The sequence below is a fragment of the Struthio camelus genome, chromosome 1, assembly GCF_040807025.1.
Source record: "Struthio camelus isolate bStrCam1 chromosome 1, bStrCam1.hap1, whole genome shotgun sequence".
In the NCBI taxonomy this organism is placed as follows: Eukaryota; Metazoa; Chordata; class Aves; order Struthioniformes; family Struthionidae; genus Struthio; species Struthio camelus.
In genome coordinates, this window is record NC_090942.1 from 135,523,769 (window position 1) to 135,540,743 (window position 16,975).

At 48.7% G+C, this 16,975-nt stretch overlaps 1 protein-coding gene across 2 annotated transcripts in view; it reads right to left on the reverse strand.

The window, feature by feature from the left end:
- PTCHD1 (patched domain containing 1) overlaps nucleotides 1-12,206 on the reverse strand; it is a 48,319-nt gene extending 36,113 nt beyond the window's left edge. The window contains exons 1-2 of one of the 2 annotated variants that reach the window (XM_068917842.1): nucleotides 11,943-12,206; nucleotides 10,511-10,849 (exon numbers count right to left, since the gene is read on the reverse strand). In XM_068917842.1, coding sequence (XP_068773943.1) covers nucleotides 10,511-10,849; nucleotides 11,943-11,963 — 360 coding nt within the window. In that variant the 5' untranslated portion in view covers nucleotides 11,964-12,206. Of the gene's footprint in view, nucleotides 1-10,510; nucleotides 10,967-11,942 lie in introns of those variants that run through there. The other variant, XM_068917841.1, reaches the window with a different exon arrangement.
- Between the last annotated feature and the right edge of the window lie 4,769 nt (nucleotides 12,207-16,975).

Below are 16,975 nucleotides of genomic sequence, written 5' to 3' on the forward strand. Positions count from 1 at the left end.
AATCAAATGTCATATCAAGAAGTGTGGCTGAGGACAACTAGCAGCAACAGAAGGAATTTACTGCCTGTATGAGATTAACAATACAGCTCCTTCAGAAAGGATCCATCAAATGACATAATGCAGAAGAAAAGAAACTGTCATAGAAGTTTCATCAAACAAGGTGTGTTGCTATTTACCTACTCTGCCTCACTGCTGCATTCATTTCCTTCTACATCTGAAGCACTTTCTTTTAATATTTAGGTTATAAAACAACCTCATCTGTCACAGCTGCTATTTTATCTTTAGCGAAAGGCTAGAAGCTAAATGTCATACTTAAAATACTCATTTCTTCTTGGAAACTATCATTTCAGATTCAGGAACCAGTTCTGCTGTGCTGGCACAGCGTTTGCTATGACACTGCGGCACAGCAGTGAGGCCGGAGGCTCCCTGGCCAGGCAGAAGGGGTTGGCCGAAGCAATCGGACGGTACCCGGCAGAGACCTGGCTATCGACTTCCCGGCAACGGGACTTGCCAAGGAGGCATCATGAAAGGCAGGGGAGCAGCCAGAGAGCGCTCTGTCCTGGCAAATACCGGCCAGCCTCGCAGCCCCGAGCGCCTGCTGCAAGCTGATGCACTTCAGAGCAGCTCTGAGACTCACTCCGAGCGTTGCCAGCAGCCACCGCGGCCCCCATTTGGCCCGGGATCGGAGACAAGCAGCCAAAGAGGACAAAAACCTTTCGTGCCCTCCGTCCCACCGAAGCACGCCAAGCATGGCCCCAGCATGCCGGAGGAGGCAGCTTCGGGAGGTCTGACTCACACTCTCATCCTCACGGCAAATACGTTCTTTTCCCTGCACTTTGCTTCTTCTGGTCAGATCCTAGAAAACCAACCATGGGTGCTTCAGTGCATTCTGCACAGGTCAGAGATGTGCTGCAGCATCATCGCAGACCGTTTCCCTTTGCTTGTCTGTATTAGCCCCTGTGTCGCTGGGCTGCTGCCTCTTCGCCACTGAGAGCCACATCCCACGGCGCTCCCAGCTCCCCTGCCATGCTGCATGCAGCTGCAATTGTGCAGATTTTTCCACTTAAATCCAGAATCCACGTTCCAGGTTGCAGGCGACTGGCTTCCACAGAACCCACAAGGTTTAAGAGGTTATAAGATGCGGCATGAATTTAGGGGGTTACACTCTCTGCAATTTGGTTTGCATACGGCATACCAAGAGGAAACTTTAGTTTGTTAACAGATGGCAGACACCGTTGTCCACGCTGGACAACATTAGCATCTTTTTCCCCAGGGCTGCAGTTCACTGGCAAGTAAGTATATTCTAAATAAATCTGACACCAAGGACTGGGACAAATGACTGACCACCAGATTCTCTCTTTTATCCAATTGTTTTCTTATCCTTACTGATCCTATTAGTAGAAAGGGAGAATTAACGGAATAATAAAGCTGCACAAGTAGTTTTTCTTGATGGAAGACATGTATTGCTTGCTCATTTCTTACAGCTTTTTCAGTTAATTAACAGTGCGAGTAACCAAAAAGCAGTTTACTGCTGAGGTACTAGAGCACTTCAGCATAAGAACTGAACAGTACTGCCTCCGCTTACTTGCTGTGATGGCATACTACTTTTGGCCTTTTCCCTGAAAGTGCTCAGTCATGAGATAATAACTGACACTCATCTCTCTCTGTCCTGGTTTAAACAGTGACCATCACTTGCAGTTCCCCTTTCCCTTCCGAAAACAGTCTTCATCTGTGTCCTGTACCATGCTGGAGATTTCTAGAAAGGAAGGACAGCATTTTCTCCTCCTTCAGCCTGTTTGCCATTTGCATCTGATAACATCTTGGTCCTGGTCTTTGTTTACTCCAAGTCTCGTGCTCACGGCTTTACTTATTTTTGACAGACCAAAGGTGGCTTCAATGGGGAGATAAATCCCTTTCTACAAGGAGCCTCCAGCTGAGCGCTATTCGCATTTCACATCTCCACACCAATCCCTGTTTTAGTCTGTGACGTAGCTGACAGATGAGGGATGGCTAAACCTCGTGCTCTATCAGTTGGTTTTGACGGCGGGCCCAGGAGGGGATGCCAGGAAGCAAAATGCAGAATCCTTGCACTGATCCTGGGCTAAACCGTTTGCCCCAGGGCCTCTGAGTGCCACAGCTGCAAAGCTTTCTTAAAGCTATTTTTGGCTGCCGGTTCTCCTACCTCTGCCATAAACGCAGGAAGGGAGACACTGAGAAACAGAGCCACTCAGTACGCTCAGTTTTGCTTTTCTGCGATTGCAAAGTGCAGCACCAGGCTCTGCAAGAGGGCCAGCAGCGAGCTTTGCGCAACTTTCAGCGCTGACAGCCAAGCCGAAACTTGAAGGCAAAGGGGAGTACTTAGAGCTCTATCCTCAGGACAGAAATCTTGGTTTTATTCTTAAGCCGTTCAAAAGACCCAGGGAGCCATGAGAAGGGGCCAGGAAAACCTCTAGCTCCTTTGTTTTCTCTAAAAGTCCTGCCTTTAATTAAAAAGTGAGCATGTACTGTCCGATTTTTTTTTTTTTGGTCAATTTAATAAGGAAACAAAAAAACTCTGCAGCATTCCTGCGAAGCAAACAGATCCCATCCCAGCAGGGAGGGCTTAGAAACTGCCGATTCATTTGCAAAACGGTCCAATCCCAGAAATCCTTTAAGCCCACATTATATAATCTGCTACCAGGATCAAAGCTATAGTCAAACAGGATGAGGACCGAAGAACCAGAAAAGGCAATTTGTGCCTGACAAGAGGCTCTCCTTGCGGGCAGAACGGGTCTGCTCCCAGGGAAACTCCACGGCGAGGGAGCAGCAACCTTCAGCGGCGTGCCCGGGTTTCACCCAGCTCCTCTTCTAGGCCAGGGAAAGATGGTCCGACTCCCCTGGGAGCTGGATCACAACAGAGCTGCCACCACCATTTTTAACATTAAGGATGCGTAAAATCAGCTTGTGGTTATTATACTGCGAAAATGTGTTTGGTTTTGCTGCTGAGCAGTGATGTGCAGTGTTTTATAGGTGACATTACTCATCATAAGGACTTGACTATGCTTTTTTACTTGACATATAGTCGATGAGCAGCCAACTAGATAAAGCGAGCTAAACACACGTATTTCTTCCTGTGTTGCAAATGATCTGGCACATACAGAGACATGCTTTACTCATGGGAGTCAGATCTTTGCAATGCCACATTACAATGTATTTTTTTGCTATTATTTGACTCAGTCTCACAGTCTGTGTCCTATGGTTGGAATTGAAAATGAACTTCATTTTAGTCAGTGGGGCCAACTCTTAAAATTTTATTGTCATTTTCACTGAGTCTGGTGTTTCTTTGAGCCCTGTAGCCTGAAGTATTGTGGGTTTTTTTTTTTTTTTAAAAAGAATCTCAGCTTTCATCAGCAAAAGAAATGTCTGATCTCACGATTATGGAGGAAAGCCTGAGAAGGCTCAAAAATAAAGCAAAAACTGAACTCATTATGTATTAATGCTTAAAAACTCCTCTCTATTTTGGGCTCCTGCTTTCTAGCTTTTCAGTCAGAAGGCAATGAATTAAAGGTAGGATTCATTTTTCTGGTTTACTGTTTTGGTAATTTTTACAGGTAACTTGTGCCAAAGAAAATGAAGAGAGGGAAAAGCTTTTATTGGATTGCTATAAACTCCCCCTCTTTTTCTATGATCTCAGTAATCTTTGGCATGCACCACCTTTGCGGAGTGCTTTTTTATTCACTGCAAGGGACTGTCTCAGTCAAAAAGCAAAACAGTTATAAGAGGGAAAAGACACAGCTCCCAACTTAATTCACAAAAGAAAACACTCTGCACACTTTGCAGACATGGACAGAATGAAACTATTCATAATGTATTTTAATCAGAAAAGGGTGCAGGGAGGGAAGGCAAGGTAGCCTTTCAATAGGGCTAGGCTCTGCTGTGAGCCCGACTACCGTGCATCCAGAACAAGGGTTCAAGCCAGGCAGCCGGCCGAGGTGTCCTGAACAAGCCTTTCTGGCCGAGGGATGGAGGCTGCGTGCGCAGCTGACGGGCAAAGCTAATAGATCGTAATGGCTCAGAACAAAATATTAGGAATTGTAGCTGGAGAGCATGCAGTGAGGAACATTACGGGTAGTTGGGCTCTTTCTCTAGCAGTCCCACAGAGATTTCCTAAATAAACTCTAGTTTCTAAAAGAAGATGACAACTATTTCAGCTATGTATTTTTACAATTAGTTTTGTCAGCTGTCCAAAACATGGTGAATAACAGAATCATATTTTTTCCCAACAATTTTTAACATAAACAAAATCTAAAAATGTGTAAAATACAAATCATCAACGTATGGACCACTATCATAGTGCTCAAACGTGCACGTTGACAGATATGTGTGCATTTATATTTCCACAGACCTTCTTGACAGAAAACTGCTAGACACGATTGTTCTTTTCCAAAGTGGAAAAGCTTTTCCAGTCAACGCGGTCTTCATTGCAACCACTGCCCCAGCAATTCCATCTAAATTTGTTTCGCTGCGCTGAACACACCCCGGTCTGGCCAGCAAATTTTCAGTCCTACTGCTCCAGGAGGACATGATGCAGAGGCAGCAGAAATCCCGTTAGGTTGCTTGGAATGTGAATCCAAGATCAATTTTTTTATGACTGGAATCAAGATAAAAATTTTGTTTTTGTTGCTGATCTCTCATCAGCTCTAAAAAGTGCTTTTCAAGGGGACTGGGAACACGGTACGGACCCTTATCCAGGCCTCCTCCAACGTACGAGTGACTAATGGCCCCTTTTTTGCTATAGAAAATCTCAGTAGCTTCAAGTTCACAACTGATCATTTTAATTAACGCATCAATTCCTTGCTATCTCTCCCCAGAGGAGAGACGAGGTTGCTGGGGGGCTCTGCATCTCTGGAGGCCCTGCAGCAAAGGTCCCTGCTGTTCACACGGCAGCATAACGGCAGGCCCGGCCACAGCTTTTGGGAAGCCCAAATGCGGTTGGTTGCCAAGGAGCCCCGACACCTCCTCTGAGATCCACCGAGCCGCGCTGGGGCACGGTGCCCGGGGGAGCCGGCTGGGCCCTCCCGCCGACGGAGGCACCGAGCGCCCGGCGCGTGGGTCAGTGGCGCGCGCCTGCTCTACCTGCTTGCTGCGTTTTTCCAGACGCTCTGGGAACGGGTCTGACGTCCCCTGTAACGCACTTCAAGCCACGCAGCGAGAAAAGCTGTGCCCCCTGCGCGAGAGGTCAGCTCTGACCTTCAAACGCAGGCAATGCCGTACGACACGGGGCGGTCGGCAACCCAGACACGGACGGCTTGGGGTGACTCCAAACCGCTGAGCGGGGCGCAGCTGGCTGAAAGTGCCCGGGAGGGCAGCGCGGGACCGCGTCGGACGCAGCGCGACTCCCCGGCACGCGGGAACTTGGTGACTTCTGCTCTAGCCTGAGCCGAGATCAAACTCTCCCGCGCAGAAACGGCGCCGAGCTCCTGCCGACACGATGGCCATTAAGCGTAGGAGGGGGTTTCTGCGCGTGTCTCTGTGGTGCCCTGGCAGTGTGCTGTTTATTTTCCTTTTCCCCTGGCTGTGCCCAGATCTTACCTGCATATCTTAATTCTCATCTGTTTTCGCATAAGATACATTTTAGCCCTGCAGCATTGTGCTGCTATGACAACAGGCTTGCACTTCTGCTGCTTTCACACCCTTGTTTTTCTTATATTAGGACTCTTCCCCTCATCTTACAGCCTTGCTCTAAAGACATGACTTCATCCTTTATTTTTCAGCAGAATTCACTATTTGTTCAGTTGTCTACTTGTCTGGAAGTGTTTTTAGTGCTTGAGCTACACCGAGAAGGTGAAAATCTACTACATCCATGGCTAGATCCACCATGGACTCTCTGTGCGCTGGCATTTAGAAGTAGCCAAAGTTTTGACATAATGGGTAGCTGCCATTAGCCAAAATCACAACACACCTAGTTTTCAGCTGTGCTGCACAACCAGAGGCTCCAAAGACTTTGAAAATAAAGGCTTACGCGTGCCACGCTTGTACAGCAAAGCAATGAGAAATACCACAAACACGGGAACATAAACACAGTCATCTCCTTCGTGAGTTTCTTCACACAGAGAAAAAGAATGAGGAAATCCGGGAAGAAAGTAGACAGAGCATGCAGGCGTACACTTTAACACAGACAATAATTAAAGAACAAGGAGAAGAAACAAAACCCAGACAAGTATGATGGCTACAAAATTCTGAAGTTAAACCACTTTGTTTTGCAGTAATCAGAAGTTGTGCAGTTCTTAAATAAATCTGTGCTTACACATAAATATCTAGTTTGACTACGCACTCACATGTTCGAGTAGAAATTCAAGCAGTTTTCTAGATCCAGTGACGGCCAGCTTATATGAGAGAGGCAATGCATAAGCACTGCCTTTGAAAATCTGCAGTTAGGACAGGCTTCTTTGAAAGAAAAATAAACCTACATCTATAGATTTTCATATTGGCAAGCTATAAATACAATCCCTTTCAGTAAGGCATGCTGCATTTTATTCTCTTTTCATCTTTGGGTCTTGTCACCTGAAGTAGAGTTTTCTGGCAAAAAATATTAATACGGTGTTAATGTTAAAAATACAGTAGCCTAAGTGGAAGAGGAGATGTTCTTCTGCAAAAAGGAACGTATTAAAAAAAAAGTCTGTTGAAGTATAATACAGTTAACTCACTGTAATTATGGAGGAATGAACAGGCAGGCTCATAAAGAGGAGCGTCTCAAATTCCAGCTAAATCAGAATAAATTTCTTTTTGAGGCTTAAAAAAATCTGGCTAGGTCTGTATTTCCAGCAAGTCTGTATGCCTTTAACCTTTCAAGTTTCTAGCTGCAAGCGGAAATATCACAGTGAAATGGGAGGGGGCTGCTCTCATACTATTTTTAGGTTTGATTCTAGGCTTAAATGATTTGTACTGGATTTACACAAGCATCTGAACTTTTGCATGGTGGTCTGCACCAAATATCCAAATTATTTTTGTTTCTCCAACTGCTTCTTTAAGTACAGGGCTAAAAACACACTTTCTTCAGCTAGGTGTTTTTGTTTCATCTTCCTCTCTCTCTCTAAGGAGTGAAATCTTGAGGACGAAAGGTCCTGGACTGACAGCGCAGGATGCCAATGCCCTGTGCACAGCTATGGAGCAAGCATAGCAGACAGCAAATTTCCATTACTGCCCTCCCAGAGCATCCCGGTCTCAGGATGCATCTCTTGCATATCTGAGACTCTGCAGAGCTTTTTGTTGGCTCACTCATTCAAGGCCAGAGACTCAGGATAGGTTTCGGTTTTTCCCTTTCCTTTCTTCTGCAAATGACTAGGCTAGCTGGAAATGCAATGGACAGCTGGTGCAGAAATGGTTTAAGTGTTTATGGGGAGTGGTATGAGAACTATGGATGGAGACTGCTACACAAAAAAGGGTAATCAGCATCATCTTCAAGTCAAAACTGTTATATATAAGGCAGCCACACGCCTCCCTGCTAATTAACAGGAGAGAACTTGTGTGGAGCAGCTTGTACATTCAGCAAGAACCGCCACCGTCATGTGAGCAGCCACCATCGCGCTAACATATGTATGCTGTCAGCGGGGAGCCCTGCAGCATCTACTGCTCTGGGAGCATTGCTTGAAATCTGGGCCCGAGACAGGCACGAGGCTGTTCTCTTTCCTAAATCTCTTCCCAGCCAGCTACTGAAGTATTACGCAGAAGTGCTAAGAAATAACGTCTCCGGCTGATAATGTGCCTGTTAGGAATTGCACTAAGTCAACCACAGTATTTTAGAGAAGCCACCAAAGAAGTTATTAGTTTATTAGTTAAATAATTAATTGGGATATTAAAGTTATTAACTTCTGACTGTACCAGCTAGGTTCCAATTCCAATTGCTCAGACTGCAAAACTTTGGACCTCATTACTCAGGTTACGATAATGGCAGCTCACTTCCTGTGCTGCTGAAACCAGGGAGAAATCTCCTCCTTTCCCTTGTCATGCAACTAGGGAAGCACTCATGGTTTAAGGCTCATCGAGCTTCCTCCTTGCCTGCTGAGGTAGATAGAGCGGGTAAGGAAACCTAGAAGAGATGCCATCAGAGGTGCCTGTTGGGGCGATTTCTGGGTGCCTCCTGCCAGTGGGTGGAGATGCAGCAACAGCCGTATGGGAGGAGGCAGCGTCCAACCTGATGCCTCTTCGGAGGCTAAATCTCTTCCTTGGCGAGGTCATCCTTCTTCAGAAAAGGAAGGATACATAAAAGCTGCCCACACAGAGTTTGCCCTAACTGTACCTCCATGGCAGCATTTATAGGAATGTAGCTGTGATTACTCCCTGAATATTTATTACTTTCACCCAGGATGCTTATTTACAAGCACAGCACTTTGAACTGGCTGGCTCTGGGCTGGGTCAGGATACTTTTTCAGATGTCTTTGTTCCCTTCTCTCCTCCAGGCAACCGGCTATGTGAATGAAAGCCTAGATGGACAGACCATTCCCTTTCTCCTTCTCTCGCTCATGCTCTTGACACAGAACGATGTAACCCTTTGTCACTGTGTATATAACAATGTTGGGACCTGGGAGCTCTCCTTCCTATTTTGCTGTGTTTTGACCCGCTGGGCCATCCACAGGGTTCCTTAGGCAGCTGTCTGAGCCTGGCTCTGCCCAAAACAGAGGAATAATTAGGACAGAGACATAAGCACTTTGCACGAGACGTACTGAAATTAGATACGTAAAGAGTTGGAAATAACGCATCAAATATGCCTGACCATGCCAAAGTAACAGTAACTAAAGAGTCAAATAACAATGGTGTTTCATTATCTCCCTAAATGAAAAACAATCATTTTATCGGCAAATTCCATCTATTAAAAATGAGGCAGTGTTAAATCCTGACAGAACTTGCCAAGTTATAGCTTTTTTTTGCTGGTATGATAAACCTTTTGCGTAAGTTTGCTTGTGGAAAGATTCAGAGTAACATTTATTTGTGTGTCACTATGCTATTGATAAAACTACAGATCTCTAAGGAAAGGAGTACAGAGAAAAAAATCTGTTATTGTTATTATCCTATGACTGAGTAAATGTGCACATAGTGGATGTGAATGCAGTTCATGGTACAAGAAAATGAAGGAATGAAACTCCAGAGAGACGATTTTTCTCATTCGCCAGTAACATTTCTGTTACTGTACTTAGTGAGTCTATGCTCATTAAATCTGTTTGCTGATTACCGTTGGGTAATACGTCAACAGCAAAAAAAGGAAAACATAAAATACTCAGCGTCTCTGTACTATAGTTCTGTACCGGGCTACAATGGAAATAAAAATACGTACTTTGTAACAGTTATTTCCTTGCTTAGTAAAAAGAGTGAGATCTCCCCAAAGTCTCTTAGAACAGGAATTTGTATCTACCTTCTCATTTTAGAGGAGACTCTCTCTGCAGCTTAAAGATATTGACATTGCCTTTTGTATGGTCTGACAGTTTGACATTCAGAAAAAAAAGAAAAAGCAACACTGAGTCTCTGGGGTTTCCATAAGGGAAGAGTGTAAACGCGCAGCGCTCCAGTTGCTCAGTGCTGAAGGTGCGCAAATTCAGATAGCCACACCTCTGGGTATTTGTAAATGTTCTCTTCTTTCACGACTTGACCCTCTTAGCATATAATTTTTGCACCCGTCCTCCCTGTTTTTCCTTCAAGGAACGCTCAGAACTACCGTGGTGTAAACTACAAGTCCAGCTCCAAGAAATTCAGACTTCCGACATGTTACGACATACTGCACAGTGAGATGTCCTGTGCCGATTGTTACTTACATACCCCACGCCGCCTAAGTGACATGAAAAGATGATGCCTGGTATAGATAACTTGAAAGAGCAGCACATCATGTAACGATATGCACCACACCTCCAGTCTACAGCTGAACTGCATTTTTCTTAATCTATGCAAACAGCATTTTTTGCGATGGGTTGGGAAGGGAGGGGAAAAAACACTGCCCGCTAAAAATAATCAACTGAATCACGTTATTTGCCTTCAAGAGCCATGAAAAGGCGCTTTCACGTCAGCTTGCACTAGGCAAAAGTGCAGTCCACACGCAGCTGCAGCCCCCCAAGGCGTTCTCGGCAGCTTGGCAGATTGGTACCTAACTGTTTGTGAAGTTGGAGTTTATCAAACCCCGAGCCGCCTTCACTCGGGAGCACGACTGCAAGACGAGCGCAGAGGGACTGGAAAAATTGTTTCACCAAGCAACCTGCCATTCTCCTTCACCCAAAGCAAATTAAAAGACAAACCCAAACCATCCCCCCCGCCCCCCCCCCCAAAAAAAAGAAAGAAAAGCGCAGTCCCTTCGCTGTGTCTCTATCTGAGGAAGCAAGTGGGGGGGGGGGGGGGAAGAGAGGTTTCAGATCGCTCTTAAAAAAAGGGTAGTCATCCCAACTGTTGCAGGGATGCGACTTCGCAGCCGTACGCGCCGCGTCCCCAGCGGGCGGGCGGGCAGGCGCCGGAGCGCACGCAGATGCGGAGCCGGCGGGGCCGCGGTTACCTTGAGGATGAGATCGGTGTGGTGCTGGTCGAGCATGTTGGCCTTGCGGAAGGAGGTGATGATCACCCGGCCGTAGCGGCCCGGGGTTTGCAGGTCGGAGTAGAGCCGGTGCTTGGAGCGGTTCACGGGGAAGAGGCTGTTGACCAGGCTCCGCTCGATCTTGGCCAGGCTGTGCGCGGGGGCCAGCAGGTGCTCCACGCTCTCCTCCACCTGGTAGCGGCTGAAGCTGGCGCCCAGCAGGATGGAGATGAGCACGGGAGCCGAGGCGAAGAACACCGGGTGGCTGGCGACGAAGTGGCCGAGCCGGGAGAAGGACGTCCCCAGCCCCCTGTGCAAGACCTGCCGCAACATCCTAGTGCGGAGGGAGCGCAGGAGGGCCAGCGCCGCGCCGGGGCCGCCGCACCTGCCCCACGGCCCCCGCAAGACCATGGGGCAGCCCCGCCGGCCGCGGCTGCGCGGGGCGGCGGGGACGGGGGGCCCGCCGGCCGCTCTGCGTGCGCCTGCCTCCGCGCGTGTGCGCGCGCGCGCGCGCGTGTGCGTGTGTGTGTGTGTGTGTGTGTGTACGCGGGGCGGCTACGGCGCTCTTCCTCCTGCGACGCCGCCGTGCCCGAGAGGAGTTTCCCAGCGCCTCATTGCCTGACTTGCCAGCAACACACCGCCCGCCGCGGCCGCGGAGCGGCGGCGCGGACCGCCGCGGGGCAGCCCCGCCACCGCTACCGCCACCACCGCCCCCGGCGCGGAGTTTGCGCGGGAGCGGGGCTGCGCGCAGACTGCTGACTAATCCCCCGGCAGGCGAGGCCAGGCCAGGCGAGGCGAGGCGAGGCGAGGCGAGGCGGGGCGCGCACAGCCCTGCGCGGCGCCCCCGCGGCCGGCCAGGCCGGGCCGGGCCAGGCCGGGCGGCGGCGGCAGCTAGCGCGGGGCGGCGGGGCGCAGCGCGGCGCCTCCCGCCGGGGCCGCCCCGCGGGCCGCGCTCGGGACGCCGCGGCGCGGCGCGCCCCGCCCCGCCCGGCTGCCGGGGCGGCTCCGCCCGCCGCCACCGCCCGCCACATCCCCCCGCCCCGAAAATGATTAGTCAGTCCGCGCCGGGGCGGCCTCCTCCGCCGCGGGGGCTCCCTCGCCCGTCCCTCCTCCCCCCCCGCCCCATCCCCCGACGGGCGGGCTCAGCCCCGCGGAGCGGGATTTGCGTGCGCTTCGTGGCTGCCGGGCGCCCCCACCCGCCCCCGACGGCGCGGCGCGGCCTGCCTGCCGCCGCCCGAGTGGGCATGTGCGAGCGGCTCCGCACATGCCCACTGGGGAGGCTGCCCCGGCGCGGCCCGCCGCCCCCGGGCCCCCAACGCGGCCCCCGGGCCCCCGGCGCGGGGCGGCGGGTGCTGCGGTGGGAGCGGGCGGGGCGGCGCGGCGCGGCGCGGCGCGGTGCGGGGCGGCTGCCTACCTGCTCGCTCGCAGCCCGCATGGCTCTGCGCGGCGGGAGCAGGCTGCCTGGGTTTGGAAACAGCTATTGCGGCGAGGTATGGGAAGCGGGCGAGAGATACCAGCGTGTTCAGGCGAGCCGGCTCCTGCCGCCGTCAAACGCCCCTGGCTTTTATTTCCCAGAGCAAAGCTTTCGATATTGGCAGACCTGTTAACTGCCCAGGCCAGTGGTTTTACAAATGGGTGAAGAGGAAGTTTCTGTTTGACAACTGTTACACCTGTTGCTGCGTGAAATAGCAGCAGCTCTCTGTTTCCGTTGTTGATAGACAGACGGCCATCCTCCCTTTCACATCTCAGCGGTCTCTGACCTAAGCTAATGTTTTGTCTGTGGACGCTTCGTGCACAAAACCTCCTTGACATCGTTCCCGTCTCTTCACTCACAGCTAGGTCACGCAGCTTGAATGCTAAGCTCTTTCCATGTTTCATTGCTTCTAATGTGGCAAGCAAATGAACTACTTGATTGAGCAGTGCTGAGTTCTGGCCAGTAACGTCCCCACTTTCCCTGATTCTTCTGGCTTTTTGTCCAGTAAAGGCACTGCCAGCATGGCACCATCTAGCCTGCTGGAGCCGCTGAGGCTCGTGTTTGTAATGTCGTCGTGCCCCTACTCAGTTCCAGCTGCGTCTTCCCCCTGAGACTGGTCCTCACTGTGCTAAGTCCTGTATCAGACCTGCATCAGTCCTGTATCCTGTTCAAGAAAAACATAATTTGAGTAAAATTTGGATAAAACCACACGGATGGAGATAGTTGCAGGAGCACGGACAGGGAAATGATTCGGCCCAATTTTGTGTGAAGTTCTGCAGAAGAACAAGAAATACAGCCCAGGTCTCTTATCTCGCAATCCAGTGCTCTCTGCTTGCTGCCTGTTTGTAGCTGTAGACAGGTATATAGATGTATATAGATGTATAGGGCTGATTTGCATTATTAGGCATTAGGATGAAACATGAGGATGTGCGTAGTACTTTATGTCATTAGCAGCGAGTAAAGAGCTTTGTCATTGCTACTGACAGTATCATCTGTGCTGATTATTTTTTTTTGTTCCATTAAGATATTTTTGACAGTATTAAAATTGAAGGGGATTATTAACGATTTCAGCAACTAGCCAGTGGCAGATTTGCATTTCTCCCAAATACCTCAGGAAAATGACTTTAAGGACCAGACATCCAGCCCAGTTCTCAGCACATTAATAGAATATATCCAATTTGCTAGGACAGAGAGGAAAACTAATGTATCAGCAGTTCTACTGAACGTTCCTCTCTCTTCCCAGACCAGTGTCTCTTTTATTGCCTGTTGTAACCTGCATCAGCCTGCACAGCTAACTGCTATGGAAATGAAGTCTTTCTGAAGGTAGTTGCAGGTCTTTACCTGCCAAAGTCTGCCTCCTCTTGGTCCAGGGAGTTGCATTGTCCTCCTCAGTGGGGTTTCCCATAGGGGATGTGTAGGGGTGGGATGTGAGGCCGTTTGACACAGGCTGCTAGGAACACAGCTCAGCCCTGTGTGCTGTAACCGAGCCAAACAAGTGTTACAAAGCCACAAGTGTTACAAAAACAGAGGGGGAACCTCCTGCAAATTCCTTGCTGTGCAGACAGTGAAATCACCCTGCTAACAACCGTCACTGCTCTGACGCTCTTAAAATTGTCTCCAAAATATAGCCTGTGGTAGTATGGTTGTCAGGCGTACAGCAGCTGCAGGCCTCCCATGGTATTCTGAGAAAAGCAAAACACGACTGAGCTCTCACATTCATTTGAGAGGAAAACACCAGTAGCTGGAGTTCTTGCCAGTAGCACCTGCCGGGCTGTGGTGCATTAACCTGCTGAGCATTAACCAGCTCCATGTGACTTTCGGAGGAAAAGGATGGGTAGGATTTTTACCACGTATGAGTGCTACTCCACTACAGCTTTGAATGGCGCTTTACAAAATAGATAACGATGTCTTATTGCTCTAGAGAATTTCCAAACTAAATTAAGAAGAGAACGATGGGAAGAGATGACCACACAATGAGGTGCAGATACTGGGAAGAGGGATAATGAAGGTGAGGACAGTATGATTATGGTTTTTCAAAGTGAACGCCTCAGGGCAGCTACTTTTGGGGACAGAGTTTAAAAGGGAGATGGGGAAGACGTGACTTATAAAGAGAGCATCTAAGTCTGTGTGTAAGAGCAGACCTGTCCTTTATGAATGCTGTTAAATCTCAGACCTGTGCAAAGAGGTTGTCTCAGACTGAGCTCAGGAGCTCTTAAGGAGGGAGAAGGTCAAACACGTATGGTGGCTTAGCATGAAGCCATGCTTTCATTCCTAGAGGCTGAAAGGACGCGGTGGGCCAAGTCCAGCACAGCCCAGGTCACAGGGGTTTTGCTCTTTGGGAGCACAAGAGGTATGCTTTGAACGTCCAGTAATGGGCATCTCCGCGCATCTGCTCAATCTTGTTACAACTGCAAGTTTTAAACCGAATGTGAGAGGAAGAAGTGGACAAGGTTAAAATAACCTCTTGCTCCTGTTGTTGTTGTTGCAGTTGCTTGGCGTTGGCTGGTCTCAGTGGTACCCACAGGGGAACAAGAGAGGATGTCAATTTTTTCTTGTTCGGATGTTGTTCATCCTTATGTGGATGCTCGTAGTGACCATTAGCGGAGAGTAACCAACCAAAAAGGGGTCCCATGAAAGAAAAAGCCTAGACAAGTGATGGAGGAGGGATTCCTGATGAGTAACTTCAGTTGAGTAAAGAGGGCCTACAGGAAATGAAAGGTGGCAGGAGCAGCTGGGATGGCTGTGGGAGGCATGCAAAGAATCAGGATTTTGTGTTGTTTTGTTAGGCATGAGGAACCAGCAAAGATATTTTAGGAGTGTTTGCATGGGATTTAGTGCTGTAAATGGAGAATGATTTTTGCAGCAGAGCACTGAGCGATGTGTGATGCAGGTTCCAGCTGGAGCCTGGAGAGAATGTGGTTACCCGCAGAGAGGAGATGGGTAACAAAGACTTTTTTTTTTTGAAAGGGAACTGAGAAGAAGACTTCTGAGGAGTTTAATTATGGCTAAATTCTTAAGTGATGCAAAACCTTTTTCACTGAAGTTGTTGGGGGTCATAGTCATTTATACCTGCTGAAAGTCTGGCTCAGCATGCCTGGTGGTGTGCAAAGCCGTTCTGCTTTGTGTCCAGGGGTCAAAATGACATGTAGGCAGCCTGAGATGGGTGGGCAGAGCAGCAGTCCTCACTGCATCACCCGACTGAGCTCTGCTTTGTGTTTCTTGGCCTTTGGTCTGGGACCTGGGCCGATGCCAATTAATTTGGTGGTGGCACAGGCAAGGTTAACAATAAAGTTAATTTCCCATTGCTAATTGGTGAGAGAACCTCACAACTTGTAGCTTTTGCCGGTTTACAGTCAACAGAAAAGCAAAGCAGAAGGTCTCCTCCTTATTTCCAGGTTGGCCCACATCAGAGTAGGAAGATTACCCACCAGTATTGCCCCTTTCACTGAAACGCTGCAAGGACAGCCACTTGCTTATAAAGAAAAGGATGTTACCTAAGCATCCATGGAATGCATGGATTTAGTGCAGTGGATTTAGTGCAATTAGTTGAATCAATGAAACTGCTGGCTTTCGCTTTTCATTTTATTTTTCGTTTCCCCAGTCCCACCTTCTCTTGCCTGGCACCAAGGAGCGGGGCATCATGGGATGAACAGCATTAAATCACAGCTTGAGAATCCCCAAACCAGGGTGATTGTTTTAACACTGCAACCAGAAAAAGCGAAAATTAAATAGAGGATCAAAACTGAATTTTTAGTAGGTGTATTCTCTCTCAGAACAAGTCCTTTAGGGCCTTAGATTATGGGGATAGCTGAAGAAAGGCTGCCTTTCTAATTCAACTTACAAACCAGGAGGCAGTACCCTTGCCAAAGGATGGCCACATATTTCGCAGCCTGCACCCATTGATTCCAGTGCTAGAATTTAAGATGGCTGATTTCTTACTTCCTGAAATAGGCTCCTGGCAAAATCAGTCTTGTTCCTTTAGGGTGCATAAGCCCCTTGTGTTCACCACATCGAACGGAAGAGAGGGGTAAAGACGAAGCATAGCTACAATTGCGCATGCACTTCAGAGCTGCACTCCCCAGTGCCCTGATGTTCTGCCGCCCGTAGCAGGACATACGTACTTTAATTGGGCCTGCGAATGCAGATGTTGGGAGAAATTACAGGAACTGGGCTATCTTTTTGCGTCAGCTGAAAGGAAAGAAATCCTGCCTCCTTGTGTGCTGCATGAAAATATCTCCTTTTTGCTGCTGTCCTATAAAATGGAAATGGGTAAATGCTCCTCACTGGCCTGTTCCTCCTTCCAGATTCAGAGATACATAAAAAGAATGTAAATCACCAAGAAATACTTTGACAGCTGGCACCTGATTCTTTCCCGCTTGCCCTGATGGTCACTCTTCAGCAGCTCTTTGCTGATTCATGAAGACTACTAAGAGAAAGTGTGTGTGACTTATCTTTTATGGAGAGTAATAAAAAGAGGGAAGTGCCCTGTGTGGCTAAAACTGCAGTTCTGTGGTCTGTCTCTGAGATGCTCCATTAGCCTGCTGCTGGCAGTGATGACATAGAAATTGGATTGGAGATCCCCGATTGTACCATTAGCATGAACAGATTGAAAAAGCAAACTGGAATAAAACGGGGAGCCTGTGCTTTTTTTGTGCTTGTATGAAAACTCAGTGGAGGGGAAGGATGATTCTGTTTCCTCACATGTTGGCATAGGCTGCACAAAAACACGGCTCAGCGTTTGTTAGAGTTTGTCCATACTGTATTAGATCTAGGTTTACTTCTTAAGCTGCAGCCTTTGGAGCATCCCTCACTGGCTGTATTTTTGGCTAGGCCGTTTGATATTTGTGACTGATCAGCTTGTTCATCACGGCCTCTCATCTGTTTATTTTTAAAACAGTGACTGTTGACATCTCTGTCAGCATTGCCTCTGGCCTTGGAGAAGGGTCTTTCCTTCGTCATAAACAATAATGGCC